This window comes from Mustela putorius, unplaced genomic scaffold (genome assembly GCF_011764305.1).
Source record: "Mustela putorius furo isolate JIRA1106 unplaced genomic scaffold, ASM1176430v1.1 tig00000421_pilon_pilon_pilon, whole genome shotgun sequence".
Lineage (NCBI taxonomy): Eukaryota > Metazoa > Chordata > Mammalia > Carnivora > Mustelidae > Mustela > Mustela putorius.
The window spans coordinates 7,031,305-7,052,672 of record NW_025421375.1 but is presented as its reverse complement, the minus strand read 5'-3'; the positions used below and the strand labels follow the sequence as shown (position 1 = coordinate 7,052,672).

General features: G+C 43.0%; 1 protein-coding gene across 2 annotated transcripts in view; it reads left to right on the top strand.

The window, feature by feature from the left end:
• Positions 1 to 19,693, top strand: part of SLC24A2 (solute carrier family 24 member 2) — a 248,010-nt gene extending 228,317 nt beyond the window's left edge. For both annotated transcript variants that reach the window (XM_045079664.1, XM_045079663.1), the window contains 2 exons: positions 3,975 to 4,141; positions 10,454 to 19,693. In XM_045079664.1, the coding sequence (XP_044935599.1) occupies positions 3,975 to 4,141; positions 10,454 to 10,703 (417 nt within the window). In that variant the 3' untranslated portion in view covers positions 10,704 to 19,693. The remainder of the gene's footprint in view (positions 1 to 3,974; positions 4,142 to 10,453) is intronic.
• The last annotated feature ends 1,675 nt before the right edge of the window (positions 19,694 to 21,368 follow it).

Sequence of the window (21,368 nt, the reverse complement as noted above, 5' to 3'; positions counted from 1 at the left end):
TAATAATTACCAAAAGGCCCAGGAATATAAAGTACATAAAGAGAAACCTTGCTTTCTAGTAATGAATGAGAGGCTTCCCTTTCTTTTCTCCTATAGAAATGCTCTTCTCTTTTAAGACTTCCAGACAGCTGATCAAAATAGCAGATTCTGTTCTAAGAAGTATAGCTCTAATTCTGTTGCTTGTACTTTTGAGCTATAAAAGCCAGAAAGATAACAAATGCACCATTTAGTGTTCAACTGTTTTGTTTTCTGCAGTCTTACCAGCAATAAATGCTCTTTAATACCATTATTTAGCGACTGTTTGGCTAAATATAAATGCCCTTTACATAAGCTGCTTCATGCATTTTTTCCCTTAGTTTTTATTACCTTTTATTGTTTTTGTATCAAGAAATTAATAAATTCCTGTTTTTTTAAGATTTTATTTATTTAGGGGCGCCTGGGTGGCCCAGTGGGTTAAGCCTCTGCCTTTGGCTCAGGTCATGATCTCAGGGTCCTGGGATTGAGCCCCACATTGGGCTCTCTGCTCAGCGGGGAGCCTGCTTCCCCCTCTCTCTCTCTGCCTGCCTGTCTGCCTACTTGTGATCTCTCTCTGTCAAATAAATAAATAAAATCTTTAAAAAAAAAAAAAAAAACCTTTAAGATTTTATTTATTTATTTGACAGAGAGAAATGCAGTGAGAGAGGGAATACAAGCAAGGGGAGTGGGAGAGCGAGAAGCAGGCTTCCTGACGAGCAGGGAGTCCGATGCGGGGCTTGATCCCAGGACCCTGAGATCATGACCTGGAGCTGAAGGCAGACGCTTAATGACTGAACCACCCAAGATCCCCAAGAAATTAATAAATGTCTTGTGTGATGAGAACATACAGTTAAAACCCATAGGAGAACTTAATTCTGGGAATCAGATACAACCTTGTGTCTCATTTCGACAATATGACATTTTTACAGTTCCTCCTTAAACCAAGGCAAGGAAACACCTCCTGCAATATTCAGAGCTGCACTGGATTTGGGTTCTGAGTAGCTCCCCCCCCATCTACTTCCACTGGAAAACAAAGGAATTCCACCCCTCCACCCCCGCAAGAGACTACTGATGTCCTTTCTAGCTCTAACTTGGCTGGTGCCACGGATTCGATCAGCCCCATCTCATCTCCGTGCCTGTCATCTTGCCTCTAACTCACCAGAAGCCAAAGGCAGTGAAACGTTCTTAAAATGAGTTTAGGAGACTAGCTCTCTCCATCAGCGAAAGTGTTTCTAGGAGCTGCACAGATTCATCATGAGTTGGATGGGCAATAAAAAGCCTTCATTATCCTGGGGATTTCCCACATCAGAGGCTGACGTCTATTAACCAGCTTTGGTCTCTGCAGCCAGAGCCCAGTGGCTGCCGTCTGATACGTTAGAAAGAGAAAGAAGTCGGGTCTGAGTTAGCATAGCTGATATTTATTGACTATTTCTACCTGACGCTATGCTGTTTGCTCCGTCTCATCCTCACAACAGCTCTGAGGGGAGATGTTGTTATCCCCATTCTACAAAAGAGGGAAACTGAGGCTCGGGGAAGTTGGCTTCCAGGTACTGGGAGCGGCAGGTGACGCTGACACTCAGGTCTCCTTGTATCCACGCCATCCCTGCTCACCACCAAACCACCCCTCTTCAGTCTCTGCTTTTCTTCTGTCTGTAGAGCCATTCGAACTCTAAATATAAGGGTTGTTTTAAAATAGTCACTGCTTCAGAACTCCCTCGAGGAATCAGCCTATTTATTGGGGATGACAGTCATTCAGTCAGCATTTTCAGAGTCTCTGAAAGTATTTCATTCCACTTCAGACCCAAAAAAATAGGTCATCAAGGAGAGTTCTGCTGGAAGAGGGCACTCATGTGCAGAACTCTTACTTAATTTTCTTAGGAGAATTGGTGGGAAATATGCCAGTAAAATTGCCTAAGTATGCAGATTGACTGATTTATTCAGCGAATATGTATTGAGAGTGTACTAAATACCAGTCAATATTCTGTGAATTAGGGAGACCATAGTGATCAAAGCAGTGATTCTGCTTACATGGATTTCCTTCTTCTTCTTCTTCTTTTTTTTTTTTTTTTTTTTTAAGATTTTACTTATTTGGGAGAGAGCAGGACTGGGGGAGGAGCAGAGGCAGAGGGAGAAGCAGGCTCCCCACTGAGCAGGAGCACCAGGCTGGGGCTGGATCTCAGGACTGGGATCATGACCTGAGCCAAAGGCACTCACTTGACAGTTGATTGAGCCACCCAGGTGCCCCCATGGACTTCCTTTCTGATGGAGAACAGTGACTCTTTGCTCCATGAGGACCGGATAAACTAGTTGCTAGACAGCCTCTAGAGCCAACCTGACCATCAAAACAAAATTAGCTCCAAACTCTGCTTTTAAGTTAATGGAAATGAAGCTATTACTAATAAGTCACAGAAGGTATTTAAAAATGAGTTACATTCAATTCCCTAAAAACCCTTATTTCTTACATGCTACTCTGGCCCTCTGAACTTTTTTCCAAAAATGACAAATGTCATCAAATAGGCTATTGAAAACATTAGTTTTAAAGTTTTCAGAACTGCAGTTGGCCGACTCCAGAAAACACACAAAGCTTTTGAAAGTCCCAAGAAGACTCTTTAAAAAAGTTGCTCAAGAGAATGGAGAAGCAAAACAATAGACTAGACTAGACTAGACTAGAATAGAATAGAATAGAAGGCACCTCCAGCTAACGCTAGACCAGCTGTCCAAAATAGACCTCCTCAGTGTTAAAAGGCAAAGACTAGGACACCTGGGGTGCCTCAGTTGGTTAAGCGACTGAGTCCTATGTCGGGCTCCCTGTTCAGCAGGGAGTCTGCTTCTCCCTCTAATCCTCCTCCATCTCATGCTCTCTCTCTCTCACTCTCAAATAAATAAATCTTTTTAAAAAAAAAAAAAAAGGCAAAGACCGAAATCAAACATAATAAATGTCCCCCATTGCTTTTCAGTAATGCTGTACTATTTGTAAAGGGCTTTTCCACAAATCATCTTTTTAGTTCTCCCAACCAATGTAAGATAGATATTATCATCCCCACTTTAAGTATAAGAAAGCAAGGATCAAAGACATTACACAATTGGTTAACTTAACAGTAAGTCAAGTTCTTAATAAATGCCAAAGCCAGACCTTGGACTTGTGATTCCCTAACTGCTGGTTTCTCCACAGCTGCCTGGCTGATTTATAGTCCTGTATTACCAAGCCCCAAAATACCCCAAATCAAGTTTTCCTATGGAAACAGTAGTCTGAAAGTGTTTGAGAGTGGGTTACAGACACTAGGAGACGGCAAAAGAAAATGGGAACACTGGGTGTCCATCCTTAACCTTCAGTTGTTAATCCAAAGGCAAATCCGAGACAGAATTTGGTACCATTGTCAGGCACTGGCCCCTGGAGCCAATGGCCAGTTGAGTTTTAGAACTCCCTTCTTCTACCTCCCTTGCTCAGTGCTCACAGACATCATATAGAGCCTGCATTCAAGGCCCCTATAGCCCTTTCCTAAGATTATCTGTTTAATCCTCCTGTGAACATTCCTGATCTCCTGGGTCTGCATGTGGTTAAGGAATGAAATCCTCTATGGCGCTGATACCTGACTCCTCTTTATCATCTCAGGACCCCCGCATAGTGGTTGGATTATTATTTTAAAGGGAGTTGTGGGGTACCTGGGTAGTATAGTCAGTTAAGCATTTGACTCTTGGTTTCAGCTCAGGTCATGATCTCAGGATCATGAGATCCAGCCCCGAATCGGGAGCCCATGCTCAGTGGGGAGTCTGCTTGAGATTCTCTCTCCCTCTCCCTGCCCTTCCCACTTATGCATGCTGCTCTTGCTTTTTCTCTCCCTCTGTCTCAAGTAAATAAATAAAGCTTTCTTATAAAGAAAGGGGGTTGCATGGAAATGTTTGTGAGTGTTGGTTTTGTGACTTCAAACACTCATATGTGTCCCTGTCATTACTTTCAGGTTGGAGAGACCATTGGCATTAGTGAAGAGATTATGGGTCTGACCATCTTAGCAGCAGGGACCTCCATCCCTGATCTTATCACCAGTGTCATAGTGGCCCGGAAGGGACTTGGAGATATGGCTGTGTCCAGCTCTGTTGGAAGCAACATTTTTGACATCACTGTGGGGTGAGTAGAGACAGCTCCACGAAAGTGCACACACCAGCTTTGCCTTCTGGCTTTGTCTGGCTTTGTCTTCTGAGAGGCTATGAAAACACAACCGGGATCTCTGAGCCCAAAATTAACCAATACCAATAAAAAGTAAACACTGGGAGTATCGTTCACTTTCTCCATTTTTTCATTTTCAGAGAACTTAATGAAGAATAAGCTATCCCTAGGTAGGCAAAAACACATGCCTGCAAATGGAGTGGATATTGTAGGAAATACTTTAAGAATTTTACTTATATAATGGCATGGGTTACAAGTTAAGAATATTCAGTATTCAGGTATGATGGAGATGCTGTGCAGTTTTCCTATATTTTTTTCTATATTCTAATTCTGATTAAAGTCCCCACCAGCCTCGGATGAGATTTTGGTTTTTTCTTTTTTCTTTTTTTTAAAGATTTTATTTATTTATTTACTCATCAGAGAGAGAGAGAGAGAGCATGTATGCACAAGCAGGCAGAGTGGCAGGCAGAGGCAGAGAGAGAAGCAGGCTCCCTGCTGAGCAAGGAGCCCGAAGCGGGACTCAATCCCAGGACCCTGGAATCATGACCAAAGGCAGCAGCTTAACTGACTAAGCCACCCAGGCATCCCGAGATTTTGGATCGTAAAACAAACTGGAACAAACATAGGCCCAGCAAAAATATTCTATCTCCTTTGGAAAAGGCTGGCACGTTTGGCATTATTATTTATGTATGCTGGTAAAGATATTCTAAGTTTCTCAGGGACGCCTGGGTGCCTCAGTCAGTGAAGCGCCTGCTTTCAACTCAGGTCATCATCCCAAGGTCCTGGGATCGAGTCCCACAGCCAGCTTCTCCCTCTGCCTGCCTCTACCCCTGCTTGTGCTCTCTTTCTCTCTCTGACAAATAAAAAAAAAAAATCTTAAAAATAAAAAATAAAATAAGATATTCCAGGTTTTTTGAAAGTCAAAAGATGAGATCTATTCTTACAGCTAAGCAGTCTGGAGTTCTCAATACGAATCATCTCTAAAGTGGGTCAGACTGGGACACTCTTGTTTCTTTCTGTCATTTCATTTAACATGTCTGAAGTAAAAGGAGTCTGATAAGTAATGCTGAATGAGAACCCCTGAGAAAGGAAGACATGGGATGTGATCCTTATGTTCCCGGAACTGAGCCCCTGAGACTTGAATTTAGAATCTATGGATCTACTTTCGCATTGAACATCTTGCATATTATTCTCTTATACCTTTGCGTTGGCTGGGTTTTCTCAGTGTCTGCTTTGTGAACTCTATGTACATTTTTATTCCTTGAAGCCACACAATGATCCTATGACATATGTATTATGATCCCCACTTTTCAGAGAAGGAAACTGAAGGGCACAGCGTTCACAAAACCAGTAAGTGAGAGAGCTGGGATTTGGGCAGAGTCTGTGCCTGCCACCATGACACTCTGCATAAAACACTGCCCTGAGCTCCCACCGTCTTAACCACCTTTAGATCCCAAAGGATTCCTCTCCTGCCATATCTCCTTCCTTCATAGGCCCCTCTCACTCAAGATTCCTTCCCACCTGTCTGTCTGGAAAACTCCAACTTACCCTACCAATGTCAAATCTCAGCTTCCCGGATGCCCTTCAGCCTGACTGGGGGCTTTTGTTCCTGGGAACTCTCTGCAGATCATGCTCTTATGGTCATGTTTATCAGTCTGCGCACTAGACTGTGAACTGCTCAAGAGCAACAGCTCCCTGTAGCCTCAAGCAATCCCTAATGCACCATGGTGACTTCACAAATGTTTGCAGACTGACTGTATGAATGAATGCCTTAAAAGGTAGCTGTTTGGAAGGAAGGGGGTCTCTGGTAGAAACTATTTCTCAGTCGCACTGATTACACATTTAGAGTAGTTTTTGTGGTCAGTCTCCTGTAAAGAGGAAAATAAATGTGCTTAATACATAGAGAAAATCCTACCAACTGAAGAAAATCGTAAGGCCCATTTGTCATGTTTTTGAAAAATAAATATTCTAGAGAATTACAAGATGCTTATGTTCATTGTTCTTAAATTGTATATATAGTCACAGCTTACAGGAAGTATAAGGGAAAGTAACCCCTAACACTACTACCCAGGACCAACACTTAACTTTTGTATGGTCGCTTTCAAATATTTCACATTTTCTTCCTGAATATTCAGTTTTGTCCTTTTGGAGAGCTTTTTTTTTTTTTTTTTCCATTTTAAAGCCATTTCTGCCTGGCACAATGTAGGCATCTGTTAATTAGTAAATCAACTATTTTTCTAAGTTTCTTTGTAGCTCTCATAATTAACAGCTTATCACTTCAGTGTATTTCACTGCCGCTTTCCTAACCATACGGGAGAAGAATGAGGCACAAACAAGTCAGCTGTAAGAGAGAGGGAGCCGGGGATGACAGCTGGAAGGACTGTCGCCGGGAACAACTCCTGGGTCCTGTGTTTATTAGATACAAGAGAGCAAAGGAGAGAAGGTTATAGAATAGTCACACGAGGGTAAACAAGGAGGAATGTGAGTCGTATGTTGGTCACAAGTTTTGGAGAGAAATGAAGTAAACAAGAGGAGTAAGGTGTGTCTGGTTGGGCAGCCGGGATCCGTAGTTGTGCAAAGGCACGTAAAGGGATTACCTTAGGAGGAGGCTTTCTAGAGGGTCCGGGAGATGATGGAAAAGGGAAGTGGGCGGGTTCCACCCTGAGCCGGCAGGGAGTTCCCAGCTGCTCGGCTTCGGTGAGGACAGGTATCATCCCCTCCGCCAGAGGCTTGCTGCTGGTACAAGTTTTTCTCAAGGTCATCTTTAAGTATGCTTGCGTGAACAGTACAACTCCTCATTAGTTAAAGTTATAGTTTAAGCAGTATATTAATCTGAGGGACAGCTACATTTCACCCTGTTGCTTTTCAGTTTAGCCACAATTTTTTTTTTTTTTTTTCCAATTTTCAGCAATTGTGGGTACTTTGATGAAAACCTTCATGCAGAAAACTTCCTCTTATAATTATTTGTATTAGAACAAATTCCTCCAAGAAATATTAATGAATTAAATGAGCATTTTGTGGCTATTGATGTATACTTTTCCAAAAAAGAGTATACCAATTGATGAACTTGTAAGTAATATATTGAGCATGAAAGATATTTCATAGTCTTGTTGGCTCTTGCTTTTGCTTATATTAATACATATTCATCGTAAAAGATTTAGAAAATACATATAAAACATAAATAAAAATCAATGATAATACACCACTCTGTTTTAGATATATATAGTTTATAATATTGAAATAACATTGCTTTTTTTATGTTCATCCTTCATTTCAACTATAGAATTTCATCATGAGTATTTGCCTATATCACTATAAGCTTATGAATTTTTTTTAGGTTTATGATTTTTTAACAGCTGTATGACACTACTTCAACTCAAAAGTTTGTTACTTAACTAGTTTTTTTGAATTAGAGATTAAGATATCCCCAGTTTCTCACTACTCAAAGTAATACAGAAAAAATGATCTCTTTTTTTTTTTAAGATTATTTATTTATTTATTTGTTAGAGAGAGAGAGAGCAACCACAGGCAGACAGAGAGGCAGGCAGAGGCAGAGGGAGAAGCAGGCTCCCTGCCGAGCAAGGAGCCCGATGTGGGACTCCATCCCAGGACACTAGAATCATGACCTGAGCCAAATGCAGCCGCTTAACCAACTGAGCCACCCAGGCATCCCAAAAATGATCTTTTTTAAAAAGATTTTATTTATTTACTCATGAGAGACTGAGAAAGAGAGGCAGAGAGAGAAGCGGCTCGCCACTGAGCAGGGAGCCTGATGTAGGACTTGATCCCAGGACCCCAGAATCATGACCTGAGCCGAAGGCAGATGGTTAACCATCTGAACCACCCAAGCACCCTGAAATGATCATTTTTCTGAATAAAATTACATTTGCAAGTTTTATACATATGTATATTTCAAATATATATTATTTATTTTTATTTATTTATGTATTTAGAAGCAAGAGAGAGAGAGAGTGAGCGTGGGCTGGGAGGAACAGAGGGGGGCGGGGAGAGAGAGAGAGGGAATCCCAAGCAGGCTCCATACACAGAGCAGAGCTAGACCTGGGGCTCCATCTCACAACCCTGAGATCATGACCCCAGCCAAAATTAAGAGATGCTTATTTGACTGAGCCACCCAGTCACCCCAACATTCTTGCTCCCTGACAATAGAACTGGTAGATCAAAAGGCATGAAAAAATGTAATTTTTCCTACAGAGGGTTTTTACCTATTTGTGGTGCCATCCAGCACAACTTCACTTTACTGGATACGTACATGCACATGTGCATTTCTCACTTAATAAGAGTACAATGGTTTTGATCTTTTCTTCCTAAGAATGGGCAGTGTGGAACAAGAGGTCCCCAGGACAAGTCCCTAGTGGAGGTTTTCACATTTGTACCATCTCCTCGCAAGCACTTCACCCCAACACACACACACACACACACACACACATACACACACCCCACTCCCTCTTTTCCTAACTTTCCATTACTGACAGCAGGATGCCAGGGCTCCCCCACCGCACCCCCACCCCCCGCTGAGAGCTGGCACTGCACCTTGTACCCAAAGCTGGCCTGTGGAACCCCTCCCCTCCTGACCTGGTGCAGGAAGTCTGCGCCTCCCAGCTGGGCTCTAGTGAGCAAATCACCTGTAGTGATTGCCATGAGGTAGTTGCATCAATCACTTCAGCTTGGCCCAGGTTAAATATGAACCCAGACGGGGCCTGTATGTGCCAGGTCCTCAAGGGCTCTGCCTTCACCTGCTCCCTCCAACGGAGGAGTTCAGATAGGTAAACTCATGACCCCTTTTACCTCATTATTTCTCTCAAGCTATTTGCTTTTCCTTTCAAGAACTTGAGCTTCAAAAGAGCACCTCTTCTTTCATTTCTCTGAGGTCAGACCAAAACAGAATCTCCCTCAGCCAAAGGCTAAGACCTTGCAGAAGCCTCATCCAGCTTGGTGGCTGTGTCCAAGTTTCCCCAGCCAACGTTCCATCATTAGGCTCAATGGATAGCCCTGTGTCTCACTCAGGCACCTGGAGATGCACAGGCCGTGTGGGTCATGTGTTGTCGGCCATTTTCCTCTCGCTCAGAATCCTAACTCACTTCCAGGGTGCACCTGACAGTTGGCTTTTCTGATGTCTTCCAGAATCGCCACTCTAGATAGAAAACAAAAGATGTAACCAGATTTTTAGAAGTCAAATGCAAAGGGACAGAGCAGGTATAAAAATATGTAATAAAGTTTTTTTTATAAAAACCACATCACAAATGTAAGATACTGTCTTCCTCAAATTTTTCAGGAAGACAAATTTTAGTCAAAAGGTTGTCCCATCTTTTCAGAAATAAATCTCAGTCAGCTAAATCATGTATCATTTGTTTTCACTGCCTGGTAGATTGTTAATTAAGTCATTGCTATTCCTTGTCTCCATCCCTAAATATAATGTTGCCATTTTCACCACCAGTTTCTCTGCCTTTCCTCCATTTGTCTGCTCCTTCTCCTGCCCTGTACAAATCTTCCAGTTCACCTTTTTAGGGTAAGAAAGAAACACAATTATTTCAAACCACACTCAGAAATCAGCTGTGGTGGTCATACTAGTCTTTTGGAGAACGAGGGTGACTCAGTCAGAGAAGCGTCTCACTCTTGGTTTTGGCTCAGGTCATGACCTCAGGGTCTTGGGTCAAGCGTACGCCGAGCTCTGAGCTTGAGATTCCCTTTCCCTCTCTCTCCCCCACTGTCCCTTCCCCCACTTATGCTCGCTGTCTCTCTTTCTCTAAAAATAAGTAAATAGAGGCACCTGCGTGGTACAGTGGATTAAACGTGGGACTCTCGATTTCGACTCAAGTCGTGATCTCGGAGTCCTGAGACTGAGCCCTGTGGCGGGCTCCACACTCCGTGTGTGGTCTGCTTAAGACTCTCTCTCCCTCTCCCTCTGCCCTAACCCCCACTCACTCTCTCTCTCTCTAAAATAAATCAAACTTTAAATAAATAAAAATTTTTTAATTTTAAAATAAATAAATAAATAAAATCACCTGCAGTGGTCACAGCTTTGCTCTTACTCAACCCTAGAATGAATCCTCTCTTTTCCCTAATTCAGTCGGGAAATAGATAAAGGGTTTTGAAGGTCACCTGACTTCCATATGTGAGTTCCTGGGCTGGCCTCACACCAGTCATAGTGAACCTAACCAGACACTGTCCTCAGATTACAGATTCCAAGAAGCTGACACTATGCCGTATGGCTTCTTCAACATGTCTGACCGCTCCCCCGTCTATCCCTCACAGGCTCCCGCTGCCCTGGCTCCTGTACACCATCATTCACAGGTTCCAACCAGTGGCTGTCAGCAGCAATGGCCTCTTCTGTGCCATCGTCCTCCTCTTCATCATGCTGCTCTTCGTCATCCTCTCCATTGCTCTCTGCAAATGGCGGATGAACAAAGTGCTGGGCTTCATCATGTTCGGCCTCTATTTTGTGTTCCTGGTGATCAGCGTCCTCCTAGAAGACAGAATTCTTGTGTGCCCTGTCTCCATTTAGTAGGAAAAGCCATATCTTGAACTAACAGCATGGATGGTCCCTCCCCGCCCTGGGTTCTAGGCTCCTTGACCTCTCCAGAGGAGGCAGCTGGCACACACAGCCATGGGCATTTCAGAGCGTCCCTCCTTGGTGGATTTGAGGATGGATGGATTCACACTGGGCCCACTCATTTCACAAGCTGCTGCCAACTTTGCCTACTGAAACAGCTCCACACAAGAGACCATGCAAGAACCGTCCATTTGGGGCTTCTCTCCATTTCACCACTGACAGGTACTCCTCGCTGGTCGGAGGTACATTTGTTGTAATGATGCAAACAATGACAGAGGTTCTCTCTCTATATACGTACAAAATATACAAATTATAAATAGATGCACATGAACATACCCCTGCCTGTTCCTGTATTATACCTCTCCTTTCATACCTATAGAGTAATACGTACCTGTATACAAAGAAAAAGAAAAATTTTATATATATATATATAAAATCATCATATATATATATAAATACAAATGCATCTTTTCAGGGATAGCTCTAGTATATTTATAGCACCTATTTGAAGAGGGGCATCAACCTTCAGTCTGAGCTTTACCTCTTAAGTGCAAGAGGTAAACTAACAGAATCATTGCTGTGACCTTCAGCCTACCTTGGACTTATTGGGATCCTACCTGATAAGGCGGATATTTTAGAGAAATATGTTGCAGGAGGGAGGGCTTGGTGGAGAGGGTCTGTAGGGACCCTGAGATGAGACCTTGAAAATATTCCCACCAGCCAATCAGTGAAGACTATCTGCCCACCCCTGCTGGGGTACACTGATCAAAACCCATAGGGTTACTTGGGACAGACAGACATAAAACCCAGACTGAGTGGATATTGCTTTGGGGTGGGGAGAGGCAGGGGAGAGGTGACCAGGGTTAGGAGTTTTTGAAAATTTTTTAATATATTGCCCTAGCATGCAAGTAGAAAATATAACTGCAAACCAAATTAGTGTTCTTCTAGGACAATGAGACTATATAAACTGAACCTATATTGTTCTAATGCATGTCTCATTATCATCCAAAAAGGGGGGTGGGGGGCAAATCTAGCTCTGATTGTCATTTAGGCGTATTTTGATGCTAAGGGCTCACATATAATCCAAATGCCTGCCAAGAGAGCCTGCCATATGTAATAAGAAATACCATCAAGTAGAGGGGCTCAGTGAAACTTGCCACCTAATGGGAATATAAGGGCGTACGCAGTTCTTTAAAGCATCTTCCAATGTGGTTCATAAAGGGCTTCAGTATCTAAAGAAATCATTATTCCACCAATAGAACTAAACTGATTCTGATCAATATTGCTTGGATTAAGGTAGCTTAGAGATGTTTGGAAAGGCATTTGCACACTCAGCACACTCAGGAAGGTTTCTGAGTCCTCTGCCTAGTGGTGCCAGGACCAGGATTTGGTTAAGGCACATGCAAAATCTGTGTCTCTCCTTCCACAAGCGTAGAGTCCACTGAAGATTTCTTCATGCTTCTTCCTCAAGCCAGTCACTCCAGGGTTTTGATCTCTTGATTTTGCTCAGCATTCCTGTGACATTTTCATTTCGTTCATAACCCCTCCCCCATTCTGTTTAATATCTTGTATGATTTCTCAGGTCTGTGTCCATAGAAAATAAAAAACATCACAAGAGGGGAGGGGGAGGCGAAGTCAATTGATGAAAAATTAGTGTTTCTCATTCCCCCAAGTCATGCTTTCCTTTCAATCAGCTGAAAAAGTAAACAGAGAATGGCCCATTATTCGGCCCCCACCTTCCAACCTAGGCGGCCCACGCCCCATACTGGCAACTCTACATGTGCTCTTGTCTCCAGTCTATTGTATCCCTGATGACGCTGTGATTCTGCTGTGGGCACGGACCTCCTCACATGGGGAGAGAGGAGGCGCAACTCACAGAGAGCAAGAGAGGGAGACCTAACAGCCCCAGATGAAGCTCAGTATTCCTTCCACAAGACCCCAGCTCCCTCCAAAGCGCAGGGCAGTAACAGGCAGCGCGGGTCCGCTCCTCCCCCGCCAGCAGAAGGCGCTTCCGGGCGCGGAGGACCTCTGGGAAAATAGGGAAGCAAGATGGCCGCCACAGGAGAGGCGAGCCCCCCCCCCCCGCCCCCGCTTTGCAAAGTCGGTGGTCAGTTGAGGGAGAAAAGCCCGCCCACATCTTCATCAAGGGCAGGGTGTTGTATTGAGGCAAGAATTTGTGCTGCTTCCTTAGAGGGAAAGAGAATGAATAAGTGAACTTTTTGTCAGATCCTGCGGTGGTTCCCCCACCCCTCCCCCGCGCTTTACTTGAAGGGGAGCAAACTGGGTTACTGCATGAGTAGGTATTATTGGCTGGTCTGTTACCCGAGGGAAGGTGTGGATAGGTGACGTTATCTCAGCCGCAGACCAACTGCATGAAACCCAAAAGAATGAGGGAGGCCCACCGGAGCCCAGGTCTTGTTCCAGCACCTGCTGACGCTTCCCGGCCCCCGCACTCCTTCCCAGCCATTCCCAGCTCACAGTGAAGACCCACCCAAGCGGCCACAGAGCATTTCACTCGCCTCGGGAGCTCCACGTCCCAGAAAATGCTGTGGCTTTTAAAAGTCACCCTTGAGGAGACAGGATTTATGAGCCTATTCTGGCCCCTGTGAGGAGCACTGAGCACGATGTACAACAGCCGTGTCCCCTGCCTGCCTGGTAGGCAGTCCCCTTCCCTGGCCACTGCTGTCCTCAGGATGGGTCTATAAGGTCATGTGTTGGACTCCACTAAGTCCAGAGAGCGGTGTGTAGAATGCAACAGTAGATCTTGAAAAGCCTTCAAATCTCTAACATAATTCTAAGAAAGAACTTTCCTGAGCAGGTCATCTCTAGCACTTTCCCTGCATGCCTGTATATATACATGTATAAATATATCCTTATACCAGATCTGTATGTACACACGCTACATCATCACCCTCTGACCTGTCACCTTCAGGATTCAAAAGCAGGGCACATCAAGTTTGTCGTGATGAAGGAAGAGAAAAGTCACACACACCACCAATGTAAGGGAACATCTCTTTCTGATCTCTTAAGGTTTGTTCTGGGCGTGTGTTCACACTAAGCCACATAGTATGGCCTCACTCCTTATACTTCCCCACTCCAAGAGTGGAGTTATGGAAATGGCCAGCTGTAGCCTCAGTGCTGACCTATAGGCAGAGACTACACAACTACTACACAACAGAAAAGCCTAGACTGCAGAAATTCTTCTCTTTCTTGTAGCAGGGGTGTATAAATATCAAAAATTCTAGAACCACCTTCTTGCTTCTCAACCTAAAACAAGCAAGCCTTGCCCCAAGGGTTCCAATCAACCCCAGCAAACCAAGCAGGTCTTGCTTGCTGACACCTCCCCTGTGGCCATCCATAGGCAGCCCCCGCACAGGAGAGCAAGCTGGCTCAAGCCAGGAATGCCCAAGTAGAACATTCTAAATTGCATCTGGAAATGCGCGTGCTGGGTCCCGCTGCCTTCTGAACCTGACTAGTTCCTGAAGCACTGAAGCTGGTGGTGAGATGGTGTCTGTGCAGTCTTCCAGGACCTACGCTGAGCCCATATCAGGAATCCACAGAACACGTGCACAGACCAAGGCGTAGGGCTGTTTGTCAGTTTGGCAGATGAGGCAGAGTATCCTAAAGCGGGCCCAAAAGATTATATAAAGAGGCAGGCACTGATTCATAGTCAGGGAATATGCTTTGTAAGGCTTCTAACAGGTGCCCCCTGACAGGGGCCATTATAATTTATTTTCTAGGAAAGGCATGAATCAGGTGCTTTGCAGTCCTTTCAGCAAAACACAGCTGCCTCACTGATGAGACATTTGATAATATTAATGTACATCCCTTCCTGGGCAGGGAGAAAGTTGGCAGACTCCCCACTAACGCTCACAGCTCTTAAACCCCGAAACAGGGAGATGGGCAATGAGCCATAAAGGGAAGCGCCCCACCCCCACCCCCAGTCCACCTTAACAGAAAGCTGACCAAGCAAACCACAGCAGCTAGAGCTGCCAGCCAGAGACACAGCTGGAGAAAAGGGGACTTCCGCTCCCTGCTCAGCTGAAATTGCTGGGTTGGAATATGTGATAGGAGTCTGATGACCTATCTGAATACAAGCATTTCCAGAAACTTCAGTATGCTTTCTTCCCTGCACTTGCCAATGCACATACACACAATTACAAGGATGCCACGCTTCCTTGCACGGGGACAGATCGTTACTCTAGTAATTAAGTGCCCATATTAGAAGTGACGGGTCTTTTCCAGAAGAAATACAGGGAAACTGTCCTCAGGGTGATTTCTGGGGAAATCAGCTATCTCCTGAAGGCTTGATGTAGAAGCTAATGCTCATTCTGGCTAAGCCAGATCTCACATAAGCATGTGGCTTAATGTTTTTAAAAAGACACATCCTCAACTCCTTAACCTCCCTCAGCAATATTGTCTTTAATTAGTAAGTAAAGGACTTTGCCATTAAAAGAGAATTAGTGGCGGGGCAGGGAGGGGAATGAAGCATAAGGAAAAAGAAAGGAAAAAATTATTTCCTTTCACGACAATTCCCAAGAAAACAAGTGTCACACTGATATATATCCCCTGCATAGTTTTAAATAATTACAAATTTCAGGCTTTTTCAACTAATTATATGAACCTGCATAGAGTCCCAGATGAAAATATCTTCCCTTCTCTAGAAGGCCTTGGGATGGAAAGGTTATGTGCCCCTACCCCACTATTTCCGCTTAGCTTCTTGCCTCTCTTTGTGTATCTTTGTTGATTTCACAGCTTTGCATTCTTTGAACTATGTAACAAACAAGAAAAGCAATAAAGGACACTTCTCACCACTCTATTACTTATCATTACAACATTGCAATGTTTTGCTTTTAGGGGTTTTGTTTTTGTTTTTGTTTGGTTCCCGCCACCCTTCACTGGGAGCTTTGAAACACCCAGTATGCTTTCTTTCTGGGAAGAAAGAAAGGGCTATGGCATGTGATTGCCAGGAGAATTCAGGCATCTGTAGAGAGCAGAGGTGGCCTCATGTTTGGTATGGAAATAACACATCTTCCCACCTAGACGCCCCCACCCCCCAGGAGACCAGCCTTGCTCAGAACCATCTGAATTCTACAGTCGTCTTTCATCTGCCTGGTGAAAGTGTCCTTTAAAAACAGCAAGAGAGCGCTAAAAATGATAAAGTGAATCCACAAGTCACCCAGTTTTTATAGAGACAAAAATGACCCTATAATTATGGCTGGGGAGACACCTCTGTTCCAATTAGTATACAAAGGAAACTGCATAGAACACCAAATTAAGCCCGAGCACTTTCACTAAATGAATGACTGACACACTGGAAAACCTTAAAGAATTTAAAAAAAAAAAAAAAAAAAATAGAGAGAGAGAGAACGGCCTACGTCTGGAAGAGTGCCATGGAATCTGCACTGAGTTTGCCAAAGGTTTAATTCTGTTAAGACAGTTCGTCCAGCCTGTCACCCTCAGCGGAAGGATGATTCTTTCACCAGAGAGGGGTCCTGGCTTAGGTGTTCCTGGCAGAACCAGGTTTCCTCAGCTATTAACATTAACAGCCAGCAAGTTAACCCTAGCCCAACAAGTTGATGACTCTACCTATGTCTTTTTTCGGGGGCAGAAAACTATAGCCCCCTTTACCTTGTAGCCCTGACACAGCTGGGAGCCACCGCTCTGTGACTCTATCTGTTTTCATCAAAGGTATCTTTAGAGTTTTATTTCAGAGCCCTTTTTTCCTAATCCTCTTAATTTGTATCGTTCTTCTCTACTCAGCCATTTTAAGTGCTGTAGGGTCTGCCTGAATCTTAGAGCCTTATGACTAATCATGATATGGGTCGGTTCTGGATGGGGATGACTTACCACTGCAAATCCAATGCTTTGCGCCCTTTTTCTGCATCCCTCTGTTGCTCTTACTTTTAGGAAGTCACACTTCATTGCTAATTCACATTCATCTTCTGTTCCCTATCACTTCGGTACCTCCTCTCCAAAACACCGAGCTGAAGCCAGTGCGTTTCTCAGCCGGTCCTGATGCATTTCTCAGCCCGTCCCTGATGCATTTGGCTTGCCATTGTTCCACCTATGGGCCACTCCCTTCTCGGCCTTTCTGAGTCTCAGTCTGCTTATTTCTAATGCCACTTCCGGTTTTCAAGTCCAGAGTAGAGTCAGCGTTCACTCCCCTTCAAGGTTCTCAGCACCAGTCCCGGGTTTGTTTGCACTTGGCAAGACCAGTGAGCATTTTCTGCACCTCCTCATTAATGTGACTATTCAAAAGTGTTGGGCTTCTGCAATTCTGCGTCACTGGTGATTTCTTAGGGGGAAAAAAAAATCCCTCCTGATTGCTACTACAATATGAACAGAATTCACGACCATAAAAGAGTAGAGTCACAGAAATACCTTCCGAGCACCTGTAGGCTTTGATACAACAGCCCTAACAGGCATTTAGCCAGGGGAGAAAAATATGAACACGGGATGTGGCATGATCATGAGGCCCGGGGAGAGAGGTTAAGATCATGAGCTTCACTTTTAAGGTCATAATTCCACACTCGCATGATTCCACCTCACAAGGAATTCAGAATGGGGGAGACACCACTGGAAATCATTCAGATGCCCTACCTGCTTGGACTTACCTAAAGAAATTCGTATTTCACTTCAGTAGGAAATAGCAGAAATGATTGGACCTCTCCTTTTCTCCCAGTACTGCCGTGCATTTCCTTCCCCGTGTGCTAGGTTGGGTAGGAATTGGTTATAGATTGGGTCCTGGCCCAGGAAACTGGGCTACCGTTCCCCAAAGGGATGAGAATTTGCTCCTGTGTTCTCACATACTGGGCTGCATATTCCTTTATGATGGGTCCATAAGTAGCAAAGGCCTTGGGACTGACAGTTCTTAAAACAGCTCACCGAAAGAGAATACCAGTGATCATGTCACACACACACACACACACACACACACAGGAATGAGTTAAGTCTTGAATCCCTGAATTAAATAGTTTTAAGGATCAAATTACCTGCATGCAGTAAGGATAGATAATTCCTTGCCATTTAATTAAATGAATTTCCAATTCTTCTCATCAGGATTAAACTGAAGGACGATGGATGCCTTTGGGGTTTTTAATTTTTTAATATTGCACTTTATAGTCCTTCATAAGAGACAATTGTCTTAATTAAAGCCATAAAATACCAATAATACATATATTCAGGGCTTCTGAATATAGTCAGTCAATAAGCAGTCATGAGTCATTCCTGTTTTGTATTGTTTGTTGTAAATTGGAGTTTATCTGTTCTATTTTTTATTGCATACAATTACTGTTCTAGACAATCCTAACCTACTGATAAATTTTGGATGTGTACTTCAATAAAACTCTGAAAATGAAAGAAACTGTTCATTTCACAAAGGCATTCTTCATCTTCAAAGTAGCTTGTGACATAGTTTCTTTAAATAGCAAGTTCTGATACAATATTGAAAATATTTCTCTTTCTAAATTATAGATTTATTATTTTTCCGGAATCCATTTGTTATGTAAAGCAAGGTTCACCCATATAGAGAGTGAAATGGATAAGTAGGCAAATATATACTTGGGAAATTTAAGGTTTGTTTGAGTTTTATGTAAATGTAGGATGGGCCTAAGAAGTTCCCTTATAAAAATGGCAAATATAGATATTCAATTTGTCGATAGTTTCCTATGCCGACATTATAAACCTTCCTTGGGAGGACACAGAAAATAATAGACTTCATAATGCACTGCGTTTCTGCTAAAATACACAAGTTCTGACCAGTATGGTAGGCTACTTAGCTATACACACAAAGGTCCCCACAACTAAAAACTTTAATATTTCCCTTGATCACAACTTTCTGTGTAATTTGAGGGAAAGCTAAAAGAATGACCAGAAAGCATTTAATAGCCTAGAAATATTCACCACAACTGGGTGCTTAAATAATTAATATAAACATGTACATTAAATTGAACGACCCCATCAGTTTGATGCTTAAATATTTCTTTGCCCTAAGATAGAGGGTCTAGACCAAGAGCCAGTGATGTTCTTGTGGGGGACTGTTTTGTGGTCTGAAGACTTTCTCCGAAGGACAGAGACTCTCCATCCGGAAAAGGGAGTCTCTGTTAACATACAGCCCTGCTGGGCACTGCACGCAAAGTCCGTATTTGTGCCCTGCAGTCTAGCCCAGGAGAAATGGCTGGACCTCTATTTGTTAGTATTGCGGTGCATTTCCTTCCTCGAGTGTGAAGAAGCTCCAGAAGCAAGAGCTTCTATCTCCAAGCAATCTGGAGTCTCAAAGAGCCATTGCAAATTGGAACAGCAAAACTCCTTCCCGGATTAATGCAGTTGCTGCTAGCCCTAAAGGAAAGATAAATTATACTTTTGTTCTTCGCATATTGGAAAAACAGACAGAATGTGTTCGACACCGACCCGAATGTAGCCATTTGCCCTAGAGCACCTAAACCTTTTTTTGGACAGGTTACATTAAAAATCTCAGAATGCCATTTTTGTAAAGGATCTTTTTAGGGATCAATGTCATCCCCTGCTTCCTCTCTTTGCCTCCATTTTAAAGAAGCATTTTAACCCCTATCTTTACCCCCAACAAGAATCCAAATGATGCACTTCCGGATTATTTTTGTCATTTTCTGTGTGTTTTGTTTATTACGCGCAGTTTTCACTGGATGACAGCTGTATGGAGGTTTTGCGTCAGTTTATTCTCTGTGAATATGTCTGTACATAGAAAGCTATATTTATTTGTACATAGGCTGTTTGCAGTAATATGTTTCTGTCCCATGAACTTCACTTGATAAAGGGCGTTTGTTTCTTCACTGTGTTCCTGTTACACTTTCCGCACCTTTGTGCTTCTACTACTGGTAATCAACTCATAGAATATCACTTTATGTAACTAAATCTCCTCGGTGTGAAAAATAATAGTAATAAAATTATTGACTCTAAAAAAAGTTGTTTTTTGAATAATCCTTGACGTCAGCTAATCAGGACCCTCAGGTCTCAAGAAATAGACAGTCGTAGACATTTCATTGCAGGGATTCAAGGGAACAAAAAGGCAAGCAGTACTTATATTCATTATAACTACTGAATGCTTACTAATGTCATTTGAGCTCTTAAATGTCTGATAGACCCTCATACATAGAAAGGACTATACGAACAATTAGATTTTTATTAATTAAATATACCGAAATTGTAAATTTAAAAGCCTAGTGTTCTCTAAGCCTTTAAACTCAGTTTAGAAGTCTTGTTATGAATCTGATATTTTACATAAAAATAAAATTTCACAGTCACTGACTTCTTTGATTATACTCAAGTAACTGATAAATTTAAAAGATTAAACTCTAAATAGTTAACCTCACTTGTGAATTAAATTCCCTCAGGCACTTTTTAAATGTTACACAATTAACATACCCAATTTTCTGAAATACTCCAAAAGCATGACAAACCTAAAAAAAAAAGAAAACCAACACCTTCCCTAGGCACGTCGGCAATTCTTCTTAATCTAATATAGCAAACAAAATATCATAAACCAGGTTTTCACCTAATACTATTTACCAACAATAAAAATCTACTATGTCTTTAAAATGAATATCATGAGACTAATATCAATTACACATTTCAAACTTTAATCTGATTACTGATATGCCAGATTTGTGTAGAATATCTTAAAACACAAATGCACACCAAACAACCCAATGATTATAAAAGTTATTCCTAAACCACACCAAAATGTCAGTGTTATCAATACGATTTACTTTATTATCACTATATTTCAGTGTCACCTTACTGACAAACGAGCAGATCTACCATCTCTGTGAGGATGTGATGACTGAGACTGAGTCACAGTACTGTTATTTATCATGGATTGTGTGGATCCCAGAACATGACCCATGATCCCTACATACAAGATGACACTACAGGAGCCAACAGTAGTCACAGAGCACTCAGACTGTGAGTCACATCCTGTTTCATATTCATGGACAGCCCCGTCTTCACCAAGCCCCAGCCTCTCCACTCAAGTTTAATGTTGCAATCCAACAAGCATCATTACCATTACTTTTTTTTAAGATTTTTTTAAGATTTTATTTATTTATTTGATAGACAGAGAGGCAGGCAGAGAGAGAGGAGGAAGCAGGCTCCCCACTGAGCAGAGAGCCCGACTCGGGGCCCGATCCCAGGATCCCGGGATCACCACCCGAGTCAAAGGCAGAGGCTTTAACCCACTGAGCCACCGAGGCGCGCCCCCCCATTACTTTTTTTTAACTTAAAATCTCTTTCAAAGCTTTGTCTCCTTATTTGAGTAGGTGAATTTTGCAGGTTTTTTTTTTAGTTTCAGCCAGTTTTTCTGTACCTCTGGATTAGAGTCTTCTAATCTCTTCATTTCTTGGTTGGATTCTTTATTTTTTTTTAAAGATTTTATTTATTTATCAGAGAGAAAGGGGGGAGAGAGCGAGCACAGGCAGACAGAATGGCAGGCAGAGGCAGAGGGAGAAGCAGGCTCCCTGCTGAGCAAGGAGCCGGATGTGGGGCTGGATCCCAGGACGCTGGGATCATGACCTGAGCCGAAGGCAGCTGCTTAACCAACTGAGCCACCCAGGCATCCCTGGATTCTTCATTCTGTTCGTA